Below are 27,263 nucleotides of genomic sequence, written 5' to 3'. Positions count from 1 at the left end.
AAACTATGGAAAAGTCTTTCTGCAGAACAGGCTTTTCCTCACTTACTGTCTATACTTATCCTTTTCACCTGCCTGCTTTTTAATCTCTGCAGCAGATGCTATTAAAATATCTCTGAACAGTTCTGCATACTTTAAGTTTGGTTAATTGGAGCCTTCTCTCCTCTTTTTTCAGGACTGTTTTTTTTTCCCCTGGCCTATACAGAAATATTTCCTTCCTACCACATTTCTTTTTCTAAGACCATTTTCTTCTAGGTCCATTTCTTCATTTACACCACACCATCTACTGGGCTGTGTGGGGAGGGAGTAGGAATTCACAAGCATGCCTAAAGTGAGTCATTTCACACAACTATTCATTCCTGAGTGAGATGCCACATTTTTCAAAATTGACTACATTGGAGCCTAATTAAGGAATTAAGTTCCTAACGGTACAGAGTGACACTGCTGCACACAGATTAAAGGAGAATTGCATTTTCATGGCATTAATTATTTACATAAGGGTAGAAAATGAGCAAGGTTACTGCTATGAGTCAGGCAGAGAAGGTCTCATGGGGCAGTGACCTGGGCAGTGAGCTGAGCTGCCTGCACTCTTCAACAACAGAAGCTGTAAAGAATATCTTGCACTTTTCATGCATGAATAGTAGAGAAATTCATCACCGTATTTTGGGCTCTGAGAACTAGTTCTTTAATCAAACAAATTCTATAGCATTAGCCATTTATTAGAGAGGAAGGACAGTGGAATGAGAAGTGGCTTTCAGGAAGAAGAGTTTTGGCTTTATCTCAGTGTTTAAGTGCCTGCTTGTGTACCCAGGAGGCGCCACACAGCAGAGTGCTGCCTAGGAGCAGGTGAGCCACTGGGCTGCCTCTGCTCCTCCTGCATTGCTCCTGTTGGTGACTGGGTATTTTTAAAATTCAACAAGCATTTTATCTTGCAGTCATTGTTCTGCAAGGAAATTGTCCTCAGGGATGGAGATGTAGATCAGTGCTGCCAGGTGCTGCAAAGCCAGAATAGCCTTGGCATCCATCACCTGTGCTAGAAAAGGCAACATGGCACCACAGCAACACTTCAGCACAGTGACCTGTGGGTCTGAACAGCACCCATGACAGTCTCCACCAGGAATGCCCTAGGTAGAGGAGTACTGGGGGAAAACCTCACAGATTGCAGGGTTTCTTAATGACTTGCAGACAATGAATTTACTGATTAACTAGTTGAGCTCTTATATTATGCTAAAACTAAGCATGCCATCCTTCTCTGACTGCTATATAATTGCCTCAAAAAAATGTAATTAAGACAATATTGATTTACCACACTCTTCCAGTGTCACAGATCAGTTATGCCACTGACATTTACACAAGTTCCTTTTGACCAGGAGCACAAGGCAAATACTCAGTCAAGTAGTAATCTGTACTACACTTCCTGGATGTAATAATGTGCTATACACTATTAAAATTTATTAGCTCTTGATTTTCCAGAGTGTCTGAGAAATTCATAGCTTTTTCTGAGACAGAAGTTTGCTTGACTCTAATACATAATAAATCTGAGCCTAAAGTGGGGAATAAGCCTTCCTTTTTCTAACAATAATCTTCTCTTTATTGTAAGAAAAAATTGTCTTCCTCCCTTGGATGCCAGCACAGATATTAAGAAATAATTCTTTTCTCCTTATAAACTACACTCCTCAATGTTCAAACTAATTTTAAACTCACGCTTATAATGAAATTCAAGATTACTGGTATTACAGTTATTGATGGGTTTTCAGCAGAAGATTTATATAATATAATGGTCTGCAAAATGATTATTTCATGACTAAAACAGAAGCTCAGCATCTCCTCGTAACTGATGTCTGAAGTTTTCTACTGGTGACAGCATCATCTCTTTTCTTCTTTTGCCCTTAGCAAGTCCTACCCAGCTTATACTGCATCTCCTTTTACCTTCCATTTTTCCCCAGAAAATTGGCTATTTCAGATGGTTTTGTACTCATTTCAATATTTGAGCTCAATTCTAGATTCTAACTTAACTCTGATTTCATGCATGTCAGGAAGTTCTCTTACACTCCAGGAACCTCCCAGTCAGTTTTCTCTTGGCTGTGTTGTATTTCCAGCAGACAGATGAGAGGAAGATAAGGCTCTCACTCCAAACTTGGCACTCATGCCTCATTTGTCTATGTTTCTGCTGTTGGACAATCATAGAATATTCACAAGGATCATTGAGTCCTGCACAGGACATCCCCAAGAGTCACACCACGTGTCTCAGAGTGCTCTCCAAATGCTCCTTGAGCTCTCTCAGGCTGGTGCTGTGACCGCTTCCCTGGGGAGCCTGTTCCAGTGCCCAAACACCCTCTGGGTGAAGATCCTTTCCCTAACATTCAGCCGAGACCTCCTCTGACACAGCTTCAAGCCATTCCTTTGGGTCCTATTGCTGGTCAAGAGTGAGAAGAAATCAGTGCCTGCACCTCTGCTTCTTCTTGTGAGGAAGAGTATTTTCTCTATGCATTGAATATTCTTTAATGTTTCTATGTGTTAGTGAGAGAGCTGGAGAAATTCTGAGTCCATTTGGAGGAAGCACCCATTAAGGTCTTGGATAGCTAGCACAAGATGGCTTAGTGGAATTCTTATAATAAAGTGCTTTGAAATGTAAATGAAAAATCAAAATAACTTCTCCGACACTCTGGTGTCTTCAGACCTGAAAGAACTGGAAGGGTCAGAAACTGTATATGCATCTGGGACACAAGGGGAGGTGAAAAGTGAAGTTAAGCATTTTGTTGTATTTTATTATCCAGGACAGCATTTCCCAAGGCAGGTACCTGAAAGGAAAGCAAGATTAAAGAAAGAAAGGAATGTATAACATTCATTCCTAAAACTGGGAAGTTTTCACAGGCGTATTTGAACAAGGAAATTATATCACTAACAAGCTGTATGACCTGCCCTGTAATGACTCAGGTGTGTGACCACAGGTCGCTCTCTTATCTGACTCACCACTAGGCCACTGTGACTGCAGAGAGACCATCTGGGGTCTATAAACCCAGAGCTGAGCAGCCCCATCCTGCCAGCCATGGGACTTTGTGACAGGGAATTGTAGATTGCCAGTTACACAATCAGGAGTCCTTTTGGGTGAAGGGCACTGCGCTCAGCTTCCCACAGGTCTGCAAAGTTCTCAACACCACCATTTTCATGTGCAGCGTAATAACCTGTCAGCTCCGGACAGACAACTGAAATAAAAGTGGTATTTGTTCTTTCACTGCCACCATAGGACAAGCAGTCTAGCTGGATTTGTGCACTGTAGGATTATATTGATTTTTCTGAAAGCAATTACAATAAGGCATATTATACAAGACATAGCAGCCAGACCAAAGAACGTCTATTTGCAGAAATAACTATGGGAGGAAAAATGCAAATTATACAATACTATGTCTATTTTGCTGGATTTAAAGAGATGTCTTAAGGGACAAATTAAATAAATCATATCACAGTTATGATTCACTTGCTTGTTAAAGTATTCAGATCATTATATTACCATGTTAGGAGTATTATTCAATCTTCTTTTAATATATTCTGGCCGATATTCAAAGCTTTGTTTCATCATTTGTGAATGTACTCTAGTAAAAGTAATCACATACACTGATAGATGAATGACCTGTGATCTTTGTCCGGTTAGCTAGTTTTTCCTTCAAGCAGTGTGATGTTTTTAGCTGGGAAATCAATTATAAACTCAGCACCATGTAATTAATTTAGCTGTCTCAATACATTGTCGTTTTATGGCATCTAAGAGGTCAATGTGGCATCGGTGGATATGGCCCAGGACCTTCAAAAGGTCTTCAGCCATGTAGAAGTTACAGGGAAAACAAGGTGAACCAGGGCATTTCAAGTGCAGGAGAGATCTGTGTTTAGGAAACTGAACCAAGATGTCTTACGGAAAAATTACTATTTAACTTCCTTGCTCACATTTTTAAGAAAAGTCAGGAGCACAGGCAATGGCTGAAAACCTTCACCTTCAATGTGTTCATTCTAGCCCCACATAAAACAAGAAAAAGTGTTTTAAAGATCACAACCTGGACCTGTCAAGAAATACACCAGATGATAACTCAGCCTCCTCTATTTCTTGGCTATTTTATTAAGCTGTATCACTTTGTACCTCCTTAGCCTACTGAACAGGAAGAAATGTGAGTATTTTGAACATTTTTTATGCCACATTCTCTACCTAAAGACATAAAAATACATCAGGCACACTTTATGTGTATGCCCTTTAAAAGATGCATGGTTTGCTTGAAAAGAAACAGGCTAATTAAATAATTATACTTCCCTTAGGCTTTATGTTGCTGCCAGTCACAAAAATATCCTGAATTTGAATAATCAGAATTACACACAGTATTCCAGATATGATCACATAAGTACCTTATGCAATGCCACTGATATCTCCCTGTATCTATCAGAAACAGTTCTCTCTCTTTTTCACATGACATTAGTGGGTATAATCATACACTTCTCCCTCAGTACCCTTCCATCTCTTTTTCTTGTACTGCCACTTCTAAATTACGAGTTTCCAGTTATTACGCAAATACCTGCAATTAATCCTGGCAGACATTACTTATCCTTTCAGCCTACCTCTATTTTATGTGGTCTGGAGGCTGCTCTATTCTTCCCTTCTTTCATTTGCCTCTTGTGTTGGTAACAGAACAGCTCCCTGTTTTGTACCATCAACAGATGTAATTTCTTCTCCTCTGTGCTAAGATCTTCAATGAAAATACTGAATCAAAATGATCCTTGACTTCAGTTTCTGATCTACTTAGCCAGTGCATCTCATACATGCCCGCAAAACAGAATAAAAGTATGTGATCTGCTCATATATACCAGGTGTGCAGACCTACAAAAATAGCTTCTTTATTTGGTATATTTATCAATTTTCCCTCCCTCTGTACTGAAACTAAGGAGGAATATTACATGCGAGGAAAACTTAAACAGTCTTTCCCACTTAAAGCTGTTACTCAGATTTCATCCTACAAGGCCTGTGCCCCAGGTACCCAGGCAGAGTCAACACACAAGAGTGGTTTTCCCATCAAGATGATGACAGCTCTCCAAGTCTTTCTTGTAAAACTGATCTGGGCCCATTGCTGCACATTTTTTTATTGCCTTGGTCCATACTTTTGGGTTTTTTCCTAGGCACAGGGAAAGTGCTTTGAAAGATCACAGGAAACATGTCTGTGCTGTCATTTCAGCAAAAATCTTCTTTTCTGATTTGTCTTCCAATGAAGACCACCTCTTTTACCCAGACCAGCTTTGATGCCCAGACTGCATATTAGCAGCAAGTTCCCAGTGCATTATGCTACCTCCAGATGCTGGTATGGCTTTCAAATTCTCTTCCCCTCCATTCTTTCCCCAGCCTGCAGATCATCTTGGACTCTCTTCTTCCAGTGTCTCCCGTATCAAAATACAAACCCAGGCTTTTTCTTGAAAGCCCCATCTACCCAGCAAATTTTCTGGAATGATATCCATAGGGAATGGTATGAGGGATAAAGAGGGGATAAAAAAGTATTACAAGCCCTCTGGCTGGGACACTCTCCCAGATTCGTGCAACAAAGGATTAGTGGCTTTCTGAGCTGACAATAGCATGCAGTTCAACATGTTTGAAATCAGTCGACGAATCTATCCTTCATCAGGTTTTCTAATTGCTTCCATTTTAGTCTCTTAAATATTCTGTTGGCACTGAGAGTCACAATTTGATTACACACTCTAAGGAAAAAAAAGTGCTTTCTCTTGCATTACTTGTTTTTAATCTGCTGCCTGTAACCTCATCAAATGCCCTCTAATTCTGCCATTATAAGAAACACAGAATAATAATTTTCTATCTCTTTTCAACAGAGTATTCAGAGATTTTTATCATAGTCATATCTTTTCAAACCTGAGCAATTCTTTCCTGTATCATTTCTGGAATATAAGCAAGAGCTTTCATAACTGTTGTTGTCCTTGTCTACACAAATTTTTATTCCTTTTATATACTTCTGTCCTGGAATTATCTTTAATGTACACGGGTGTTAAGCTGAAGTCACTTCTTATATTCCCTGCATTCATATAGTCACATAAAGGAACTTTATTGGAGAAAGTGAAATCTCAAAATGTAGTGTTCTATTCATAAAAGAGTAACTCTCACAGCTAATAAATCTCTGATAATTGTCTTTATCATAATTTCCTGGTTAACATACAAGAATCTGAAATATAACGTGCACAAGAATTGACTTCCACATACTGGAGTTATTAAAATTCCCATCTAAAAATATCAGAATAATTTTCTGGAGTAATTTTCAAGACAGGAATAGGAAAATTATCAGTCTCCTTCCTAGAAAATATTCACCAGTCTTAAAGCCAGCAAAAATCCCTGAACTTTCAGGACAGGTTAGACCTTCCTTAGCTTTAGCTTTAACCATGTAAGAGCTAAGAACATTTGGAACAAAAATGTCAGAATCAACCCCCCAACAACATACACAATTGATTGAAATTCCATTTTCTCCCAGTAGCATATTCTGCAGAAAAATATTGCAACCAATTCTACTTAATGGTCTTCTGTAAAAAAATAGCAGAGCAGAATGAGTCATTTTCTTACTTGGGGATATAGAAAAGATTCAGAAGGAATGAAAAAGTGGGCAACACAAACAGCATTTGTCAAGCTCACGACACTAGAGCACGCCAGCTTCCTCTGTTCCTGCACTAGTAGCAAGGAGCTAGGGCAGGGATTCCCCTACAATGTCACCTGTTCTCTCACTTTGTTCTCCAGGAAGGAAATCTGATCTGCTCTGCTGTTCTACAGAACCAAGAACTGAACAATCACCTAAATCAGCTGTTGTAGTATCACCCACACCAGACTTTTTTTTTCCAACAATCTGTTAAATTTCCTGAGAAGCTCTGCCTCAAAATGCCGGAACTTCAGCCGAGGACAAAGGCTTTAGTAAGGTTTTAGCATGGCCATGTCCATGAAAACCAAAGATTACATGTCAAGGAATATACACAAAATGAATTCAAGCATGTAGCATTTTCTTCTAATGTGTTTTACTGGTTTATTGTTTGAAAACAAATTTGGATTTGGGCTAGAAGGTGAGGTTTGAGGGGAAAAAAGTTCTTTTCTACAAATACCTTCACTGACTTCTTGGACTGCTCCCACTGAATTGGATTTTCGTATATTTAAATCCGGCTCTCCATAGGTAAACCATAAACAGAAAGAAAAGAAAGCCTCAATGATTCTTCATGACTTTTAATAGACTTTTGCATGATTTATTGATGTAAATATACTTCAAATAACTGGTTGGACATTAAAGGGCAAATAAAATGTTTTTTCTTTAACAGACATCTTGGAAATGAACAGTATAAATAGAACATAGTCATCACCACTTTATTTTATGTCACTCCAATCTACTTTCAATTTCTTTTCATATACAAACCTTTTTGTAGTCTTGAATACCTAGAAAACTTGCATAATGAAACATGTTATTTACACTGTGTATGAATCACAAATACAAATAAAAAGAATACAAAATTATTAAAATGTATCATTATATGAAAAGCAAGGAAGATATAGTAGATGTTCTGATTAACTATAAATGCTTACATATTTGTACATACATTTCTAATCTGAAATTGCTAGATGATATATCTGATAATTTTGATCAGGAATACTAGCTCTTATGCTTGCACTACTGCAGAGGAAGCAATATTTTCGGACATAATGAGCCACTTAAGAAACATTTATGGAACTGCATAGGATGAAATGTATTCATTTTAAAAAACAAAAATAAAATATTTGACATTGCAAAATATAAGCATTTTCACTCATGCCATTGAGATACATTGTATATTAAACCAATACTGTAATATGGCATCGCAAATAAATCATAACAGAGCTATATAACATTTTAAAAATAAGCAACTCACATGGCATTTGTATCATAAAATAGCAGATGTACAGTATTATTTACAGTGCAAACCGAAGAGAGAATAACCCCATGAAACTGCAGTTAACTGTTCAAAACATTGATCACAGACCTGATTCATAAAATACGTAGGCATGTGTGTAGGATGTGTGTAAAACTGGTCCTGGACGTGTGTTTGTGAAGGCTTAGGACCACCCCTAGTCAGTCCTGATTCACAAGAACATTCAAAGTTCCCACCACAAAACCTTGGAAACCTGGAAATTGAATCCGACTTGCCAAGACCCAGCAGGGTGTGTGGGTATTGAGCACTCCAGCAACCAATCTTTAACCAATCTTTTAGTGGTTATTGAGAAGTCAAACACCTCCTGCCCCGTGGCAGTATTATAGCTGCTCAGTATAAAATTTACCTATGGAAACTGAGATGGAACTCCTATGAGATGGCTGATCAGCACTGACCACTGAATTTGAATGGTTTTAGTTTGCCTCTGGAATGTGAAATTTGATAAATGAGCTCTGCCTCACAATTGCCCTCATTTGTTTCTTTTTTCCTTTCCTTCTTATTTTCCTATATTTCTATATAGTTCTCATGACACAAGAGAGAGTAGGTGGTACATATCATGTATTCCTGCAAACAACTGAAATTCCAGTTGCTGCAAATTCCATATTCTCAGGATTTGCCATGCTGAACTGCATTGACCATGTGTCTGCATTAGCTGAGCAACGTGTCAACATGTTTTGTGCCTTTACACATCAGCTCTACAGCATAAGGTGAGCCCACTGAACTTGGAAAGTTGGTCTGTCCCTAGCAACAAACCTAAAATATACCTACAAAACTTCTCACCTGAGATACAGAATTGTTCTGCACTTGTTTAGTGATGCCTTTCATGCAGGATTTCCAGGCGTTGAGCAGCCCAAAAAAAGCTACTGACATGGTTGAAGAGATGTCAAAAAATTCCAGACAGGGAAAAAAAAAGGCACCACAAAAGAGATAAACCATCTTCTCTGCCATGGGAAAGCACATCTGCAGCATACTACCAGATGCAGTCTGCACATATGAGAACTCAAGTAAGGCAGAGACAGACTTAAGTTTTTTTCTCCTTTTTTTTTCTTTTTACTCCTTTCCAAGCAATGAGAGAAGAATAATAAATACAGTCTGGGTGGTATCTTGAGCAGCCAACAATGTGAGTGAACCAGTGCATTTCACACTGTGTTATTACAATGTTCAGAAGAACAAACTCTGTCAATGACTTCCAGTGAATTAGCTACCATTGGGACTACTAAAGTCTGGGTGGATTTGCTGTCTGGATTGCATTTGCTATGTAATTTGTACAAAGTCAGGTAACTTTTTTTGCTTTGGAGATCTTTTGACTTCAAAAGAAAGGCAGTGAAGGAAGAAATAAATATTTTATGAGCAGCTGTAATGTGTATAAGCAAATTTTAATGAGAAAAAAAAACCAACTCAATTACTTTCCCACCATATACACAAAAATTTCTTGATTTGTCCTAATATTCTGTCTTTTTTGATCACCTCTTCAGTGGCTTAGCTCTGAAATAAAGCATCCTGGTCACAATCAGGATCAAAATATTTTTGAGTGAGGTTTCACTGGATAAACATTTTTATGGACACTGTACTACTATTATGAAAAGAATTAATTAAAGTTAGCTACCTACCAGAAGATGAGGTCAAATAAAGTAAGAACTGATGTGAAGAAAACTTGCATGATTTTTTTAAAAATCCAAATAATTTCTTTACAGTACACTTTCACATATAACTGGAAGCAGAAATTAGAACAATTTCTGTGAAGATGCCAGTGTCTATGGCAAAGGCTTCATCAAATATATCCATTATAATGACTCAAGAAACTGCAAAACTGAATAAGCAATGCAAGAACTTCAGAATTTCCTCAGCTGAACTTCAAAGGATTTTTGTTGTTTTGCTGATCACTACTAACTCATAAATGAAATTTTGGATCTATTTATCTTTATGAATCAGGTACTGTGCAAAGGTCATGCACTGAAATAGCTCATTGCTTTTCCCTTTCAAGTGTATTAATGGGGAATCAGGAGGATGGAGCCCACCACAAGAAAACTAGAAGCATGAGAAAAGAGTATTTGTTGAATAGAAATGTTACTGTTAGTATTTAGACAAGGCAAAACTTTGCTTGGTCCTGCGAAGAACGAGAAAACCTGTATTTTGATTATAAACACTGATATGAATACTAGCCTAAAACTGGAGGCATTGAAATAGAAGATGTATAGTATATTGTATATTGCTTTTCTTATAGAGTGTACATTATGTTTCTAATATGGTAACAAACAAGTAAAATCTTTTAGGACAAACTAAAAGGACCTCATTGCAACAAACACCATTAATACCAGGTCACATTATGAAAGCAAGATGTCAAGTCACAACACAGTGCAGGCACACTGTTAAAAGATAGTCTGGGGTACTCTGAGAAGGCTGTTTTGTCCTTCTGCTACCTGTTAACAACATACCTGCATGAGTTTTGTAAAGTTTCTTCTTCTTGTTTGAGGCCTTCAGTGGCTTTGAAAAAAGAGGGGTAAAAAAGGCAAACTGTCCTCAGTTACACTTTGGAAGAATTGTATCACCAAAGCCTACTCAAAATGAGGCAGAAGGATTAAAATAAGAAGTATCAGTAGACGTGGAACAGAACAAGGCTGTTTTGTTTCCTTTAAAGAAGGCCCAGGCTATTGGCACTGTTTGCATTTGCTAGTAAATGGAAGTGGCTTATCAGGAGGAGATTCAGGAAAGGCATTCACTGATCTCTCTAAGCCTGCAAGATTTACAAATGGCATCTGCTTTTCCACTTCCCAGCAAAACACAGAGAAAGACCATTTGCTGTATGCAGGTCTGTGTAAACAGTTAGACACAAAACAGTAATTTTAAGACAAGAAGAATAAACTTTAGATTACTTTTTTTTTTCAGAAGCTCATAGGATCAACAGCTATCAAGACACACATTCTGTTATAGGAAGAGCAGTACAAATGTTAAAGCTTTTAAGACCGTATATAGTTCACTGCACACACATTTTTCCCATGGCCTACACATATGGCACATCAAGTTTTTACATAGACTCATGTTCCCATGGAGGGATTAATACTGAATTCTGAATGTGTTATACTGGTGCTGCAGCCCTGAATAACTTGTTCAATGCCACAGCACAGGCCTGGTTAGTACATACATCATGCACTTCAACTGCTCACAGTCAAAAAAAAGACACAAATGACAGAACCAAATTTACTGGTTTGTTTTTGTTTTGTTTTTCTTTCAAGTAGGTAAGTCTTTGGTTAGTAATAAATTCAGTTGGTTTGGGGAAGCAATCATAACTGAAATAGCAACTTTCAACCAGAGGTACTTACTGGAACTTCCAGACCCCTAAGTCTGCCAAACAAATCCCAATAAAAAAATTTAAATGCAGCATATGATAGTTTGTATAGACTCTGCTTCTGTTGGCAGGCGGATTCCTTTGCTGAACAGCTAGTTACAGGACAAGTAATCAGATGCAATTTTGCAATTAATCCCTTGATTTCAGTGTGGGAAGATCCTGGCTTATGCTTTCTGAGCTTTTCTGTTCATTCCCCCTGACAGCAAAAATCTAACCCACCCCATCCCTTCCCAATTGATTGCAGGCCGATGTTTTAAAATAATGTTCAGATTTACAGAGTACTAAAATTAATCTCTTAATCATTAAGTTGACAAAAGTCTCTAGGGACACTGCCTTACCTCCTCTGTGTATTACTAAAATGGAAATACTGTCATTAATTAGATTATCCTTTGTCTGTGAGAAATTTCATACAAACATGTTCAGGTTCACAAACATCTCAGTGCTCTAAACCCTGACAGAACTCCAGTACTCTTTAATGGCATCCAAGATTATTTTAATGCTAAGCAACCATTGTTGATAGTGCAAGGTTGTAATCTTATTAGTGCAGAATGCTTGTACAAGTCTCTTAAGATAAGCTCTGTAAGACAACACTACAACAGTATTACAGAACTACACAAAAAGCCTTTGCACCCAGGGGATGGATATTTGTCCATTTCCACAGGAGTGCAGCCTTGGAGGTGGTCAGTCTTCATATTTTAGGAGGACCAAATACTTTTATCCAGCATCCAGAACAGAGAAGATTGAAACAAGACAAGCAGCAATTCTCAGAATTCATAAAGCTGAAATTAAAACTGCACTCTGCTAAACAGTTCTGTCCCTTTGGTCTGCTCTCTGTAAATTACACACCAGCAATGGGTGGTTCATAACCCTTCCTAAAATTCCCACTCCCAGAACTGAGCATCATGAACTCAGGTGAAAGCCATCTTCGTACAATAATCCAAGTTACCTTTACATATGTCTGGCTCTGTTACTACAGATGTTTGTGACCACCTTAGATAGGAATTAGCCCTCAGATTTTACTTTGGCAACACTGAAATTAAAGGGAAAAGCTGAAAGATACAACTCTATGGCAGCAAATTGTCCTCTAGCACTCCTTTCAGAGGAAATGAAGAAGGGCCTGAATGAATCACCAGTTAAATCACCAATTTCAGCTGGTTTCTGGAAAAATTGTTTAATGAAGTACTAGAAATTATTTTCCATTCACACTTTCTTGAATTCCATGACTCCTGATTAGAAGGGAGAATCAGAATCACAGTCACAGACAACTGGAAAATTGTTATCTCTTCTTCTACGTGAGAAACTGCGTGCAAAGTTCAATTTGTTATCAAAGGCTTTGGGAAGAGACTGAACTACGACTTGGTAGGTCCAGGCTGTGAATTTCATGCCAATAATACAAGCTTGTTTTGCAAAAGTTTCTGTTTATTACAAACTAATCCCACTGAAATATATAAATATAAACCAGTAGATTATTTTTAGCAGCATTCAGTTCCCTCTCTAAGATTGGCTATAGAGGCAAAGCAAAGTGGCAAAGAGAGTAAGAGGATTATTTGTGGCTGCGAAATAATTGGTTGGACTCTCCAGGATGGTGATCTGAGAACGTCTTAATATTTATGTGTTGCACCTGTGACTTGCACAAACAGGATACACACAGCCTCTTCAAAGCACTGTGGGATCCTGCAAAGAAGAACTTTAGCAAATTTTAGTAAACTGGGAAATTTATTTCAAGCAGGAATGTAGTCAGTCCTAACAGTGGAGCACAGCATATTCAGGGAAAAACAAACAGTTACTGTTCTCTTATAATACTTTGCTGGAAAATACTTGTGTCATTAATCTCTGGGCTTTGAAGAAGCTGAAGTTTAAAAAGTAAAGGGATGAAGAGGGCCATGCTTTTCACTGAAGTAAGGATGGATGCTAAAGGTGCATGATTTGGTTTAGAGTAATCCCAAGAGTAGGTGACAATATAGCCATAATATCTCAAGATAGCTATCAGACAATGTCCATGTATTTTGTATTATTTATCCCTAACTATATTTCTACAAATTTAAGCAGTCATATCATGTTCTATAAAATTCAAAGTATGCCATGGAATGTGTAGATAATGTGTAGGACATGTGATGCAGATAACCGCTGGTGCTGCTTGTCCTGACATTTCTGTTCCACCACTGAACCTTAACACCTTGGTAATAATGGGACACACTGAGTGCCAGATAAATGGCACTGATGCTAATTAAATCCCAAAATCAAGATTACTCTTCACCTCTTTTACAATGAGGACTTCTGCAAGAACAAAAATTTGCAAAGAACTTTATAAGACATCCAAAAGACAACGAGCATAAATGCCTTACAAGTATTTTCCACAGTGATTTGCTTTGCTGACATAAGTTATTATTTATACCCTACACTTGCCAGTGCCTCAGATCTGAAATGCAGAGACTATATAACAGGTGTGCAGAAAAGACACACACTACAGAAAGAGTTTGTAAAGAAAGTGGTGAAGGTTATTCCTGAGCTATGCATAGGTGAATATACAATTAAGATAATTACTTAAGTCATAGTAGAAACTGCATACAACTACTGCCAACCCTGTCTTCAGCTGAGACCCAGCCTGTACCTTGAAGAATTTTTCACCTTGACCAAACAGGCTGAGGTTCCCTGTCTGCAGTGGATTGCTGCTCCTTCAGGTCATACACAGTGTAGTGGAATTGCCCTGCTGCAGAAAATAAGTAATTGAAGAAGAATTAAGAATAAAGAAGTGGTTTGTTTTGTTTAGTTTGTTAAATCCAAGCAAGAAGCAATATGAAGTTCCAAAATCATGGCACAGAAGTGAATTCTTTAAAATCCAGAACAGAGAAGATTGAAACAAGACAAGCAGCAATTCTCAGCATTCATAAAGCTGAAATTAAAACTGCACTCTGCTAAACAGTTCTGTCCCTTTGGTCTGCTCTCTGTAAATTACACACCAGCAATGGGTGGTTCATAACCCTTCCTAAAATTCCCACTCCCAGAACTGAGCATCATGAACTCAGGTGAAAGCCATCTTTGTACAATAATCCAAGTTACCTTTACATATGTCTGGCTCTGTTACTACAGATGTTTGTGACCACCTTAGATAGGAATTAGCCCTCAGATTTTACTTTGGCAACACTGAAATTAAAGGGAAAAGCTGAAAGATACAACTCTACGGCAGCAAATTGCCTCAAACAAAAATGTTTGAGGCAATGAAAAATAATTACCCACTTTTTAGTAAAGATTTGCTGAGGTTTAGAAATTTTCTTTCATTGTAGCTCTGTTATTAGATTTGGGTTTTGGGAGTTTAGCTTTTATTTTTCATTTGAATAAATTTAGCAATAAATTATATCCTCCTCCCTCCTGTGAAGAAGATGGAAACATCAAACCAAAAATTTCTTTTTCAGTATTCAAATAATGGCTCTAACATGACTTTCAGTGCTTAATTTGTGGCACTTAACTTTGGAGAGACTGTGGCCAAAGTGATTCAGCAGATAAAACAGAAACTGCAAGGTGGACTTAGAAGGTGAATAAAACAGGATTAAGACTGAACCTCGTCATTCTTCTTCTTTGTGATTACAATTCTTTTTAATGTAATTTTATGGCTAACTTGCTTTCAGTTGAGCATTCTTTGTTGCTTTTTCTCCAGAAGTTATGATATTTTGATGTACCTTCACCTCTGTCACTGATTTCACCCCTCTCTGGCAAGCCCATAGTGTCTATTTTTAGCTCCATGAGCTACTAATCCAGTTTCTCTGACAACTGCAATTTTTGGAAGAAATTACTAGTGTTACATTGTCTCAGAGCTATGAGCCCATTTGAGAGATCAGCCTCTTAGCTGACCTTTAAAGCAAGTAAGAATAATGCGCCTGCAATTCCTCAGGGTTTGGATTTCATTATCACAGCAGTGTGTATGAGATGGGCTGGCCCTGCTGCACAGCTCTGCCTCTCTGTTTTGTTTTCCTGGTAATTATAGAAACTGTTTACTGTACATGGAAAATCTGCAAGTTTTCTCAGCTCTTGAGGACAATACCACTTCTAATCCTTTTCTCTGGAGAGCAACAGATCACAGTGTTGAGGACTGCATACTACTGATTCCTCTCAAGAGGAACTTTCCCACGGACCACGAGTGCAGTGAAAATCACCAGAGATGTCTGAGGATCAGAATGGAAATTGCAAACAGAAGGGAGACGTATGGGAGCAGTGTGGCAGAGTGGCAGCCCTGGTTCTTCCCACTCCTCTCCGGTTCAGAGCCTGACACAGTTCCTGTCAGAGAATCTGGGTATGCCAAGTGCATCACAACACAAGCACGATTCAGGAGGGGTCAGATAGAAACTTTAGGAACTACAATCATAGTGAGAGAATGTCCAGCCAGCACCTCACCCTCTGCTCCCCTTTTTTTCCCAAGTGATTGCAGACAGTGACTTACATACTGTTTCAAGAAAACAAAACAAAAAAAAATTGGTGAGGAAAATTTATCATTTCAACGTTAAAAAAAATATATACATTTCTGGGATGGATGGATGAATTTACTAAGTAGCTACTCCAAGAAGGAATCGAGCAGTAAACAACATGATGGTTTGGAGAGATGGCTCTTGGTGAATACATCAGATAATACACTAGTGCTATCTTAGAGCAAAAGTGGGGAGTTAGCAACAATCACAGATTGTTAGTTTTAAGTTGAAAGGAATGTTCTTATAACTAAAATAAACTCCCAAGCCAGACTTCTAAAATCTTATACATTAATAATTTTATTGTCACATCCCTTTGAATCTCAGGCTGAAGCCTGGCCCTTGCCCCACTGTCTCTGTCTCCATATGTATTTATGTTCTATTCTTTACATCTTCTCATTCTTAAGAGCAGTGGAATTTATCTCACCTGCAGCACAGCAGCTAATCTGAACCAATCCTCCACCTCCACACAGTGGTCACTGGGGAGGAAAGAGAAGAGCATAGCTAAAGCAGTGGTTTATCTCATCCCTAAGACTTTCTCCAGGACAGCTCAGTCTTTGAAATGCCAGGATGTCTGCACTGACTGTAGAGGGAACTGATGTGACTAGCTCAGACCAGACATAAGTTTTAGATGCTTAAATGCAGATCAGCTGAATTTCACTCATATTCACAACAACTCCCCAAACCCTTGGTTCTATAGAGGACCCCAGTGCAACTTGGCCACAGTGACACATAAGAATAATAAGGAATATTCTAGCATCAAAGACATTAATGTCTGCAACTTAGTGAATTTCAGCATTTTCATCAAGGCAATATAAATGTCATGTATTAGGATGGGAGTTTTATCTAGAATGGGTTTTGTTTAGACCTCAGTAAAAGGCACAATGCTGTCCTGTCAGTAAGCTCATTAAAAGCTTGGCTTTGGGATGTTCTGTATCTCTTACTAAGCTCTAAACAATTGAGTTAAATTTTGGCCTTACCCAACATGATCTGCATGACATTTCTGCAGAAGCTGCTGGATAAAATACTACTTCCTTGGAAATTTACTAGAGACAACTCTTGGTTGAATTTGCATTTGAAAACTCCATATATAGGACTGTTTATGAAGAAAGGGTGTCAACTGCAGATTGTCTCATAGACTTTGTACCTTTTTATTATGATACACCAGTATTCCAAGCTTTCCTTCTGTTTAGGTATTTCTAAACAATGTGCATTTGCAGAGCAAAGCAGTCTCCATTTTTTAAAAAAGTGCTAACATTTATCCCTATATACTTTTTAAAAGACATTCTTATTACCACCTCCAAATTTCCAGTTGGCAAAGTACCTCACTTGCCCTGTTTCATATCTAGTGTTGCATTCAGTATTGAAACTCATAGAGAAATTCTTATTCCTTCCTCCAGACAAGCCAAAGAATACAAAAAAGCAGGACACTCATTGCATTTTGCAATTAGACTTTCTAGATTTTCTTTTACCCCCCCCCACAATTTTTCTCTGTAAGTAGAGATGCAACGCTTGCTTAAAATAAAAAAATCAAAAATCATGCATTTCTCATGCAATTCCACTAAAACTTTAAGGATTATAGACTCTAAAATTCAACCTTACTCCCTCAGAGTTCATGACACTATGTGCAACACTTTCTTGCACTTTGTATGAATAATCTCTGCATCATCCAGCTTCCAAATAGATAAAAGCTAACATCAGCACCGCATCTATGTACAGCTGCCCTCTCTTACACACAGACTTCACTTTCTTCAGATGTTTCTTATTTATACACTTGCAGGGCCTACGAGCAGTTTCCAGAGAGGAATGATTATACACGTAAACACTGACAAGCACGTGGGACCCAATTTAGAGGGCGGATTTCTAACCCACATTTCCAAAACTTATTTAGGCATCTAGAACCTCAGGATCACTCAGCAAAGATTCAGCTTTCAAAAAGAGAAAAGCAGAGAAAATGGGATTGAGAAGTATGACCCTTAATGTGAATTTAAAAATTACCTGCTTCTTTGTAGGAAATGCAAATATTCTAGACTGGGAAGCCATGCTTTCAGTGTACAGTTTCAGAATGATTTTGATCAAACAGAAGTGCCATAGAGACTTAAAAAATAAATATACCTGTCAGTACATTATTTTTCTTTTCCATATGATCTGTTCTCTCATGCAATGGCTCACATCTAAAAAAATCTCTCCTTGATGGTTATTTATTCCTAAGCTTGTTCTTTTGCAATAAGTTCAGAAACTCTGATATTGATTTAGCAGTTATGTTCCAATCTCATTAGTGAAGGAAAAAATAATACCTTAGGGATGTACTGGTAATAAACAAATGCCAAAATGGATTAAACAGTATTTTCCCTCTGTGGTTATTAATCAGTTTAAGCATCTATTTATTGTTGTGTATAAAACAGAAGTAATCCATTGTATACACATGCCTGGTTTATTACTCCTATTTATCATTCCTGGGTATATCTTACATCTGTTACCCCTACTGTTTTTTCTACAATGTGAGACTAGTCTTACTTAGTGGACAGTCTCTTAAAATACTGTTTACATCCAAAATTCTTTTCTAATTCTGGTCCATAGTTCTGATTTTGCTCTTATATAAGTGAGTAGCAACATACACTTTTAGAAAACTAAAAAAAAAACAACACCTCAAAAAATCAAGTTATTCCATTAAATGTTGTTCTTCTCTGAGGAAAGGATGGAAGGACAAACAGTACATGTCAGGGTGTTATTCTGCCATTTAATGTCCCACTGAAAAGTGGTTTGTTAAGGTGATAGGTGTTGTACAGGAGCCTACACAGAAGAGATTCGCATGGCTTTATTTATTGCTTCAAGAGTAATCATTAGAGAGTATTGCTAAGGAATAATTATCTAGAAAATAAGAAGGTGCCTCAGTGTGGCACCTTCTGCTAACAGAAAGTTAATTCTGGGCCAACAAATTCACAAAAGCACAAAAGATGTGTGTTAGTGATAACCTGGCAGCTATCTCTCTGTTCTTTAGAATCTATATGTGTTATTACCATCTTGACTACAGGATAAGGCTTATACAGGCATTCTGGCATACAGTTCAGGTGAACATGGCACACAGGTTTTGCTAGGGGCTTTATGGGCTGGTGGCTCAAAGCTCAAAACCTTTTCTAAATCACACTCCTAATGGCATCCCAGAGCTGTGACTGGCAGTGCTGGTATCATGTGCAAAGGCTTCAGACACCGGGAGGGATTTGCAGAACTGCAGTAGCCCGTGTTCGCAACAGTCACCATGGCTACAGTGGTAACACTTTACTTATCTTGGAATACCCTTATCTATCCCTCTGACACTTATTTCTATTCAATTTATTTTGGCCAGTGCAAGATGCTGAAAAGCAGCACAACAGAAGATCTGAGCCACAGCACTTCGGCTGAAAAGAATGTAATTCAGTGGGATCAGTCTCCCTTACCTTGGCCATCTTAAAAAACAGATGTCTAGTCTAAGTTTGCCGTCTGTGGTCACTGAGAAAGTTAAGCACACTCAAGGATTAGGCAGCCTCAAACTCTTTCTAAAGCAGAGGGGATAAGCCCCTGAAGTGCTTACCTGTCCTCCAGTTTTCAAAAGAAACTTTGATTGTTGGAATGCCAAAGAGGGACAGACAGCTGAAGGTGCTGCTGCAGCCAAGGTAATCAGCATGTCCCTCTTGATTCATGTTAATTCCACTGCATCCTTGCTAGCCAAGGAAGACCCTTATTTCTCTGAAATCCTCTCTTTTCTTTTTGTCTGAATTAAAGCACATTCAGCCTCACTCTGCCTTTGGAAACTAAAATCCCTGGAGCAAACAGCTGGTTTAACATCTGCCTCTACTTTTGTTAAGGCTGCCAGCAAAGTTGCCACTTTGCATCACATGTTGTATTAGGCTCTCTAATGTGAACCCCAGCCCAGAGGGAAGCAAACTGAGATGCCTCATGCTGTTTTTAGAGGCCATTTTGTTGCTACAGTGACACAGTGACACTAACCTGGACCACAGATAACTGGAGGTCAACCTTTCTAAGCCACAGGAGCAAGTTAGCATCTGCAGAGGTGAATGATCTGTTGCCTGTGACTGAATTGCTGCATTCCTCAGTTTCACTGTCTCTCTTGCTTTCAAGCATGATTAACAGCCAAGCCACAAAAGATCAATCATGTGTATGAGGTTAAACACTTCACAGATTTTAGCTGTAAGCCTGCTCATGCATTGCAAATGAATAACATGGTTAAGGAGTAACTCCTATCTGCACAGATAAATTTGGTGCTTGTGAAAGTTAAAAGCATGCCATGGGCTGTTACTGCACTGACTTCACCCAAATCCACCAGTGATAACTTGCACTGCAGTCTTTTCCCTCTCTAAGGATGTGAGTGCCTGCTGTGTCACCATAGCTGTTTTGTCTTTGCTGCAAGAAGAGTAAGATCAGCCCTTTAACCCCAGTTATTCTTTAGATGTCAGCAGCCGTGTCAACAATACATGCTAATCAGAACAACAATAGGAATTATTCACTATGTCGCATACAGTGTGCTAAGGGAAGGTAAGTGGAAATCTTTTGGAGAGCAGAACCCTGACAAGAGCAGAACATAGCATGCAAGATGATGGAATTATTAACAGTAGCAGAAGCCGATCACCTCCTACTTGTTGAGTCTACTGCACACTCAGCATCTTCAATTCATCCATAGCCTCTCCTGTCACTGGCACACTCAATCCTGTACAGCACCATGAATAATGGATTACCTCGAGGAAAAGGAACCAACTGTCTCTGAGTTTGACAAGCTTTTTTTAGCTTCTTGTTTTGTTGCTAATTTAAGCACACTGCTATTTCCAATACTACAGATGCACAATTTTGCAAAAGATCGCCAGAATCCATAAAGGAAGCCAGAAGCTCTGAGACTGCATTAGGACAGGGAGCTAGCTCTCCTCAGTGAGCTCTGAGCACTCAGCAGAGGTGACGTAGTGGCCTCAGACTAGAAGAGGAAAAGTCAGAAGATGTCCCTGCTGCTGGATTACAGTCTCCTTGACAAGACTGTCCACATGAAGCATGTACATGTGACAGCTTGTGGCAGCTGAAGAATCAGAAAGCTGTCCAGCAATTCATCTTGCCCCAACAACCCGTGCAGGTCTCAGACTCATTTGCAATTCAACACAGCTGTTTTGGGTGCTATTTTTTTCCCCATTCATGTTTAAATTGCCTGAGAGAAGGATCTATTCAGAGCAAGAAATATACAATGTGAAATTGGTTATCAGAGTTTACATCTTAGCGCACTGCTGATACTTTTAAATGCGTGCAGCACATCATGGTTTTGCACTCTTGCTTTGTACAGGAAAAAATGGAAGATGAATGTTAAACATGAGCAAACCTGCTGATGGGCTTGGTAGGGAACACTGTAAGCACAAGAGGAGACAACACTGTGAAATGGCATGTGCACACACATGAACTGCCATGGACTGTTAATGACCCAATCACAAGGACGTCTTCAAAACAGGCAATTCCCATACAAGATTTCCAAGGTTTTAAGAGCTTTGGTTTTCTGTTTGCAGAGGCGTGTTTCCAGGCTTCAAAACAGACTCAGATCTGAAACTGAATGTGGGAATGAGCAGAGAAGCCAAAACCACAATCACAGTTAATGACTATTGGCTCTCTAGAATTAACAATGAAATATCCTTTGGGATTCTGCAAGAAAACCACACTTTGAGAGTCCTGGCTTAGTAGCAGTTCTCCCATGCAGAGGCTTTTGTCTTTGAATGGCAAATTTTACTAGAGGGATGCAGAACAAAATTTATCCACCACCCTACCACTTCATCACTATTTCCTTTTTGCTCTGAGTTCATGATCTCTATGAACTGCATCACAGAAAAGCCTGTGTGATGGGGAGCTTCAGGCAGATGGAAAAATCTGACACAAGATCTGTAAGAAGTGTTCTGGGGAAATGACTGTGGACTCTCTTTACTTTGGCCTCCTGATTTTTCTACAAGCAACTGGCCACAAAGAGATCGATGGACCCATCTAGGGGGGTCCTCACATCACCTTCCCTTTCCCTTGTACATGCAACACAAAATAGATCTTCTCCCTCTCTCTTCAGAGAGGGTGGATTTGTTCTGCACAGAAACTCAAGACAGCAGATGTGGCTCCTTGCAGCTATGTGAAGAAACACAAGAATGTAAATTCTTACCCAGAGGAACCAAAGATCATCTGTCTTATAGGAAGTAAAAAGTTGAAAGAAAATTCCAGCTGGAGTATATGATTTTTGTAACCATTTCAGCACCTCTAACCTCTCCACCTCATCATCTCAAGGTACAAAATTCTGAGAACCTTTCTACTTATGAAGACAATGCCAGGAAAATGAAAACTTTTTCCCTACCACTAGAAGTGTTGTTGGAGAAATGTTCAGTCTGACTACCACCTAACTGACATGACAACATCAATCTTGATAATAAGTTTCATTTAACTTTGTAAAGGTGTCCAACAAAATAAGCTTGCAACCTAATATGAAAGGCAGCAGATGCAACTACTAATTTAGAAAGTGCTGAGAATTTGTTTTACACTTTCCTCACATTGACATAGAAAAATGTCCCCAGAGAGCCCACACTTTTTTCAGTAACATCCCTCATCATAACACAAATAACATAATACCTAGTATCTGCACTGCAGTTCTAGATACATTACCTTTACATAAGCTTATGAAAAAACAAAGACTGCATATTTTTATACAGTTAGTGTACTCTGATTTGGCGAGTTAGATTTACTTGAAAACACTATCAATGTATTCATGATGATATCAATTTTCAGTTCTCACACAGACCTGATTTTAAATCTACTTATACAACAAAAAGTCTCTGAGAGGATGAGGATGGTGATACAAACTGGTTTTGATTGCTTCTCCAATTTGCCAGTAAAACTAGCATTTATCCATCATTCACTATGAAAATGTTTCCATTGATCAAGATCAGGTGCAGAATTAATCTAGACATTTCTTACTGGAGAGACAAGATATTGAACTGTAAGCTTTTGGTCTAAACCTCTAAATTTGTACTCTTCCCATAGGTGGTGAGAAGAGAAAAAGAGCTTGGCCAGATAGGTTGGGACTCTGGCATCAGCAACTACTGAACAATGAAGATGTGCCAGAGAAGTCAGACTGAAATCTAAATCTACTAATGGTTATTTGAAAAAAAAAAAATTCACTCTAGGGAACTACCGAATGACATCAGAACTATGGATTTATTAGCTGGGAAGTGGCATTCCTCTTTCAGTGGTGAAACATGAACTTTGATCCATTTATGATTCTTACACATCTCACTGGTGTTCCCAGGGTAAAAAAAATGCATGCTACATCCTGTCTATGTGCAAACTAATGCCTATAGGCTGAAACTTGTCATCCTGTGCAGGAAATTCTCAGATCTGTAATTTGGATGGATATTTCACAATCTCAAGCTTGAACAGTTTTTTTAAGTAATTTTTCAGATGGGCCACAGAACTCCATATGTTGTTTATCAAGGTAGATAAAAAAATACCTCCTCTAATCCCAAGAATGCTCTAATACCAATGAAAGAAATCTTTAACATCAGTATCCCACTAGAAAGTGAGGGAATTTGCAATAAAATAGGTTTCTGGGCTAATTCCCATGCATCTACCCTCCTCAGGCTAGGAAGAACTCACCCCTGCATAATAAGTTCAGACATTGTCTGCATGCTGAAGTTGGTAAAGGTTCAAGACAGTCCTTTCTCATCCAGAAAGGCTTCATGGAAAGGAATCCTGAAACATTCTCAGCACAGGATAGCAGTGCCATGCAGACTCACAGGGGCTACTGGTCAAAGGGGACAAATAGAGAACTGTCATTCCTTCCACAGAAAGATCCAGCTGGACAATCTTGAAATGCAGTGAAAGTTATTCATTTATTTTCAAGAGGTGCCTCATTTTATGACTACTAAATCCATAAGCAAACTCATTTCTGTTCTGAATTAGAGAAATGCAGAGTATCTTATGCCTCCTAGTTGCTGCTGAGTCTTATCTTTGATTAAAGTGATTAAAGGCCCACGAGCATCTAAGCCACTTTGGAATCACGGCACAGATTTTAATTAACAATCTGCAAGCTCACAACAACATCACCCACCCCAGTATGATCCAAAGGCAGCACACCCACACAGGAAAACTGACCACCACTACTTGTAAAAAAAAAACCAAAACCTGAGAAATAAACAATGCCTGAAAATGTTCCAGATACACATCTTGCTTGAACTGGATTAATTGAAGACAATAATACTGTATTAATTTTCAACAGCAAAGAATTGGCCTTTTTTGATCTTTTTTTATTGTTGTTGGTTTTGGTTTGTTTTTTGTTGTTTTTTTTTTTTTTAATTGTCTTGGACTAACAAAAATCTTGAACTGCCATTTGCATTAAACCTGGAAAAGTACTGCCTTTCCCTTTTTGGTGGTTTTTTTGATCTCAACTAGATAAAGCAGGGGACCTTCAGCCAATCCAACAACAGAGGAAGTTTCCAAAGGAGCAATCATTATAAACAGAATGGATTTTCAGCAAGCAAACTTGTGACAATTTCACAAGTCCTATTAAAAATGTGGAAAACCAGCATCCAGAGAGCTTCCAGTGTCTGCTGGAATTCCTCAGAATAAGTTTTCACAAGACCAAATTTTTAGAGAAGTTCAGAGCTTTTACTGAAAATCAGTTTGGCTGATAATTTAGAGGGAAAACAAGTCCCATTGAAGAGAACTTTTCTGTTTATCCACACATTGATCTTCTGCACTTTGTTTACATTGTCCTGGAAGGACTGGACATACAACACTGTAGGACAAATACTGAACATTATTTTATATAAGAAGACAGTGCTCATCTAAAGCTTTAGCATAAAAACCAGATAAAGTGATTTATCAAAGTGGGGGTTTTATTCTGTAAATATTGTTTTGGTTTTTTTTTGTTGCCAAAAAAGTCAAAAAATGCCTTCTTCCCACTTGTATAACAATAAGGTTTGATAGGTAGAATGTATGAAATATACAGTAACTTCTTCTGAAAAGCTATCTAAGCTCACTCAGCTTACAGTATGTGGAATGTAATTATCCAGAAAGTGAAATATGTATAAAAATAGGTAAAATTCCTACAATATTTGTATTGAGTCATAATTCCTCCTGCCAGGAAGGTTACAATAGCTCTACAGTATATGTATGAAATGCTTGTTCATAAAGTTAAAAAACATCATTACCTTACTGAAGAACACATTAAATATAGGAATGCATAATCAGAACTGACTCTCAATTCTGCTTAGCTGGTGCAAATCTACAGAGAACCATCATCCTTTCTGCACAAAACAAGACCAACCTCTAATTTGAGAGTTGGGGTTTTGTTTTGTTGTTTTGTTTGCCATAGAGGGGCCAGACTGAAGTTTATGAAAGAAATTCCTCTGGAAGTGGAAGTACATTGTTTAATATTTTTTCCCTATCTCCACTTTGTTTACTGACAGCAGTTACCCACCTTTTAAAATGATTATTGCCTGACATTACATGGAGCTTTTTACTGCCTGTTCAGAAGAAGGCAGTGAAACACAAAGAACCTCCAACTCCCCTGTCATGACCCAGTTCTGGGCTTGTGCTTTTTTGACAAGTCTTTGATCTGCAGCAGGCCTCATAGGCTGGTCTCCCGGAGGAACATGGTGCCGATGTTGTAAGACACCTTTCTCACTCTGGCAGACGTGATGGAAGGTTTTGTCGGCTTCTGACCACTTCTGACCTCCAGGAAGTAACAGATCCCAGGAATTTCCTTTGGAAAGTTTTCTGGAAGCTCTTCACGGGAACGAGGGATAAAAATAAAATTTTCTTCCTTTTTCAAAAGCCTGGAGAAAAACAAAACACAGGGGTATAAAACACTCTAAAACACATTCCAGAAATGCCTCTTTGGAAGAGGTGGATCCTAGGTGCAACCTAGTAAAAAATGTGTTTACACTATTACATAGCATATAGAGAAATTCTAAGTCAGGATCCTCAGCTGATCTATATGAACTTGTCATCATTAACTTCAAGGAGCTCTGTTGACTGAGATCAGCTGAAGGGATGGCTCAAAAAAACATTCTCTGAAAATCAGTGTCAGCATTCAGGAAGTAATGTACCAGAAAGAGAACCAAATTCATAATGAAAGTTGTCCAGAACATATCATTTGGCTTAATTAAAACACTTTAGTCTGGTCAGTCTGGCAGAAATTAACATTTCAGAATGATGGCTACCACCAGGTTTCCCACTGGAAGGCTGGTATGAAGGTGGCAGGGCTTGGGAACTCTCACAGATGAAAGCAGAGAGGTCAGTTTGTGCACTTCTTATGCTCAGTAGTACTGGTTTTCATAAATTGGGTTCAAATATGGCAAATCCAACTTTAACAGCAGAATCAAATCTGACACTATTCATCAACAGTACCCATGGGTTTAATCCAGGCCATTTGGTTGGGTCAGAAAGGGATCCAGGTTCCCTGGAGCCACAAAGCCATCTCCTGGCATGCCTGCTCAGCTGGTACAACCACAGACCCCACTATGCTGCCTTCTGCCATTTGCCATCTTAGCCATGGTGGAGAAATCCCTGTCTGGTTAGACCTGAAAATTTAGGGTATCTTTATCAAGTATCTTCCCCAGAACTAGCTGGACTTCTAAAACAAAGGAAGCAACTCTAAACATTTTCTTTTTGTTTCCAAAGTAAATTAAGTTAGTGGTATTCAATCCTTGCCGCAATGAAAAGAGCAGTTATGAGACAATGGTAAATTCTGAGCACAGTTGGATATATAAAAGCATTCTTCCTCTTTTCCCTCCAACAATATTTATCCTTTCTCTCAATCAGTTTGAAGTTCAAAATCATAACTGGGAAGAACGTTATAAGTTTCCATGGAATTTTGTAATAGGTAGATTATTTAATGTCTGTAAAGTTGATTTCTGGAAAGCAAATGAATGAATGAATCCTCTTGCCAGGAGAATTTTGCAGGATTATCAGTATATGCAATGGCACTTCTTTTACAGAATATTTTTCATTAGTTTTACATGAGACAAAGCTCATTGACATATAAAGGCATTTTCTTTCCAGCTTTTAAATAATCATTTGGTTATAAAGCCAACAAAGTTTTTGCCTTTGAACTTCTGTGGAGAACTTTATTTTGCATGTGGCTTGCAAGTCCAGATTGTCAATTTTATGATCAAAATACTGCAATCTTTTCTAAACTGCAGGAATATTTGTGGAGGCCTCTACAGAGAAGCTTTTCCTTTAATCTCTGCAATGTTTGCAGTAAATATTTTGTGTGTCCAAACTACAGGCTTAACATACTGAAATAACTCTTCACAGCTTCCCAATTTAGATTTCTGCATGTAACAGCTGAAATCTTAGAACCTTCTGAGCTAAATCTGTAAGCTTTCACTGTAGCCACTCTTCCCCACACTGACTATTCACTATGGAGCATCTGGCCTTCCTAAAAATCAATGGTTTCCTCATCAGAGTCTAACATCATGCAATTT

General features: G+C 38.5%; 1 protein-coding gene across 1 annotated transcript in view; it reads right to left on the bottom strand.

Annotated features, from left to right (window-relative positions):
• Nucleotides 1-7,236: 7,236 nt before the first annotated feature.
• The window catches only part of GUCY1A2 (guanylate cyclase 1 soluble subunit alpha 2), a 152,160-nt gene continuing 132,133 nt past the window's right edge, over nt 7,237-27,263 (bottom strand). Inside the window, exon 8 of the mRNA XM_041487209.1 lies at nt 7,237-25,610. Within this exon, the coding sequence (XP_041343143.1) occupies nt 25,403-25,610 (208 nt within the window). The 3' untranslated portion in view covers nt 7,237-25,402. The remainder of the gene's footprint in view (nt 25,611-27,263) is intronic.

The sequence above is a fragment of the Pyrgilauda ruficollis genome, unplaced genomic scaffold, assembly GCF_017590135.1.
Source record: "Pyrgilauda ruficollis isolate IOZ18807 unplaced genomic scaffold, ASM1759013v1 scaffold8, whole genome shotgun sequence".
In the NCBI taxonomy this organism is placed as follows: domain Eukaryota; kingdom Metazoa; phylum Chordata; class Aves; order Passeriformes; family Passeridae; genus Pyrgilauda; species Pyrgilauda ruficollis.
The sequence above is the reverse complement of the archived record's forward strand: the minus strand, read 5'-3'. Positions and strand labels throughout refer to the sequence as shown.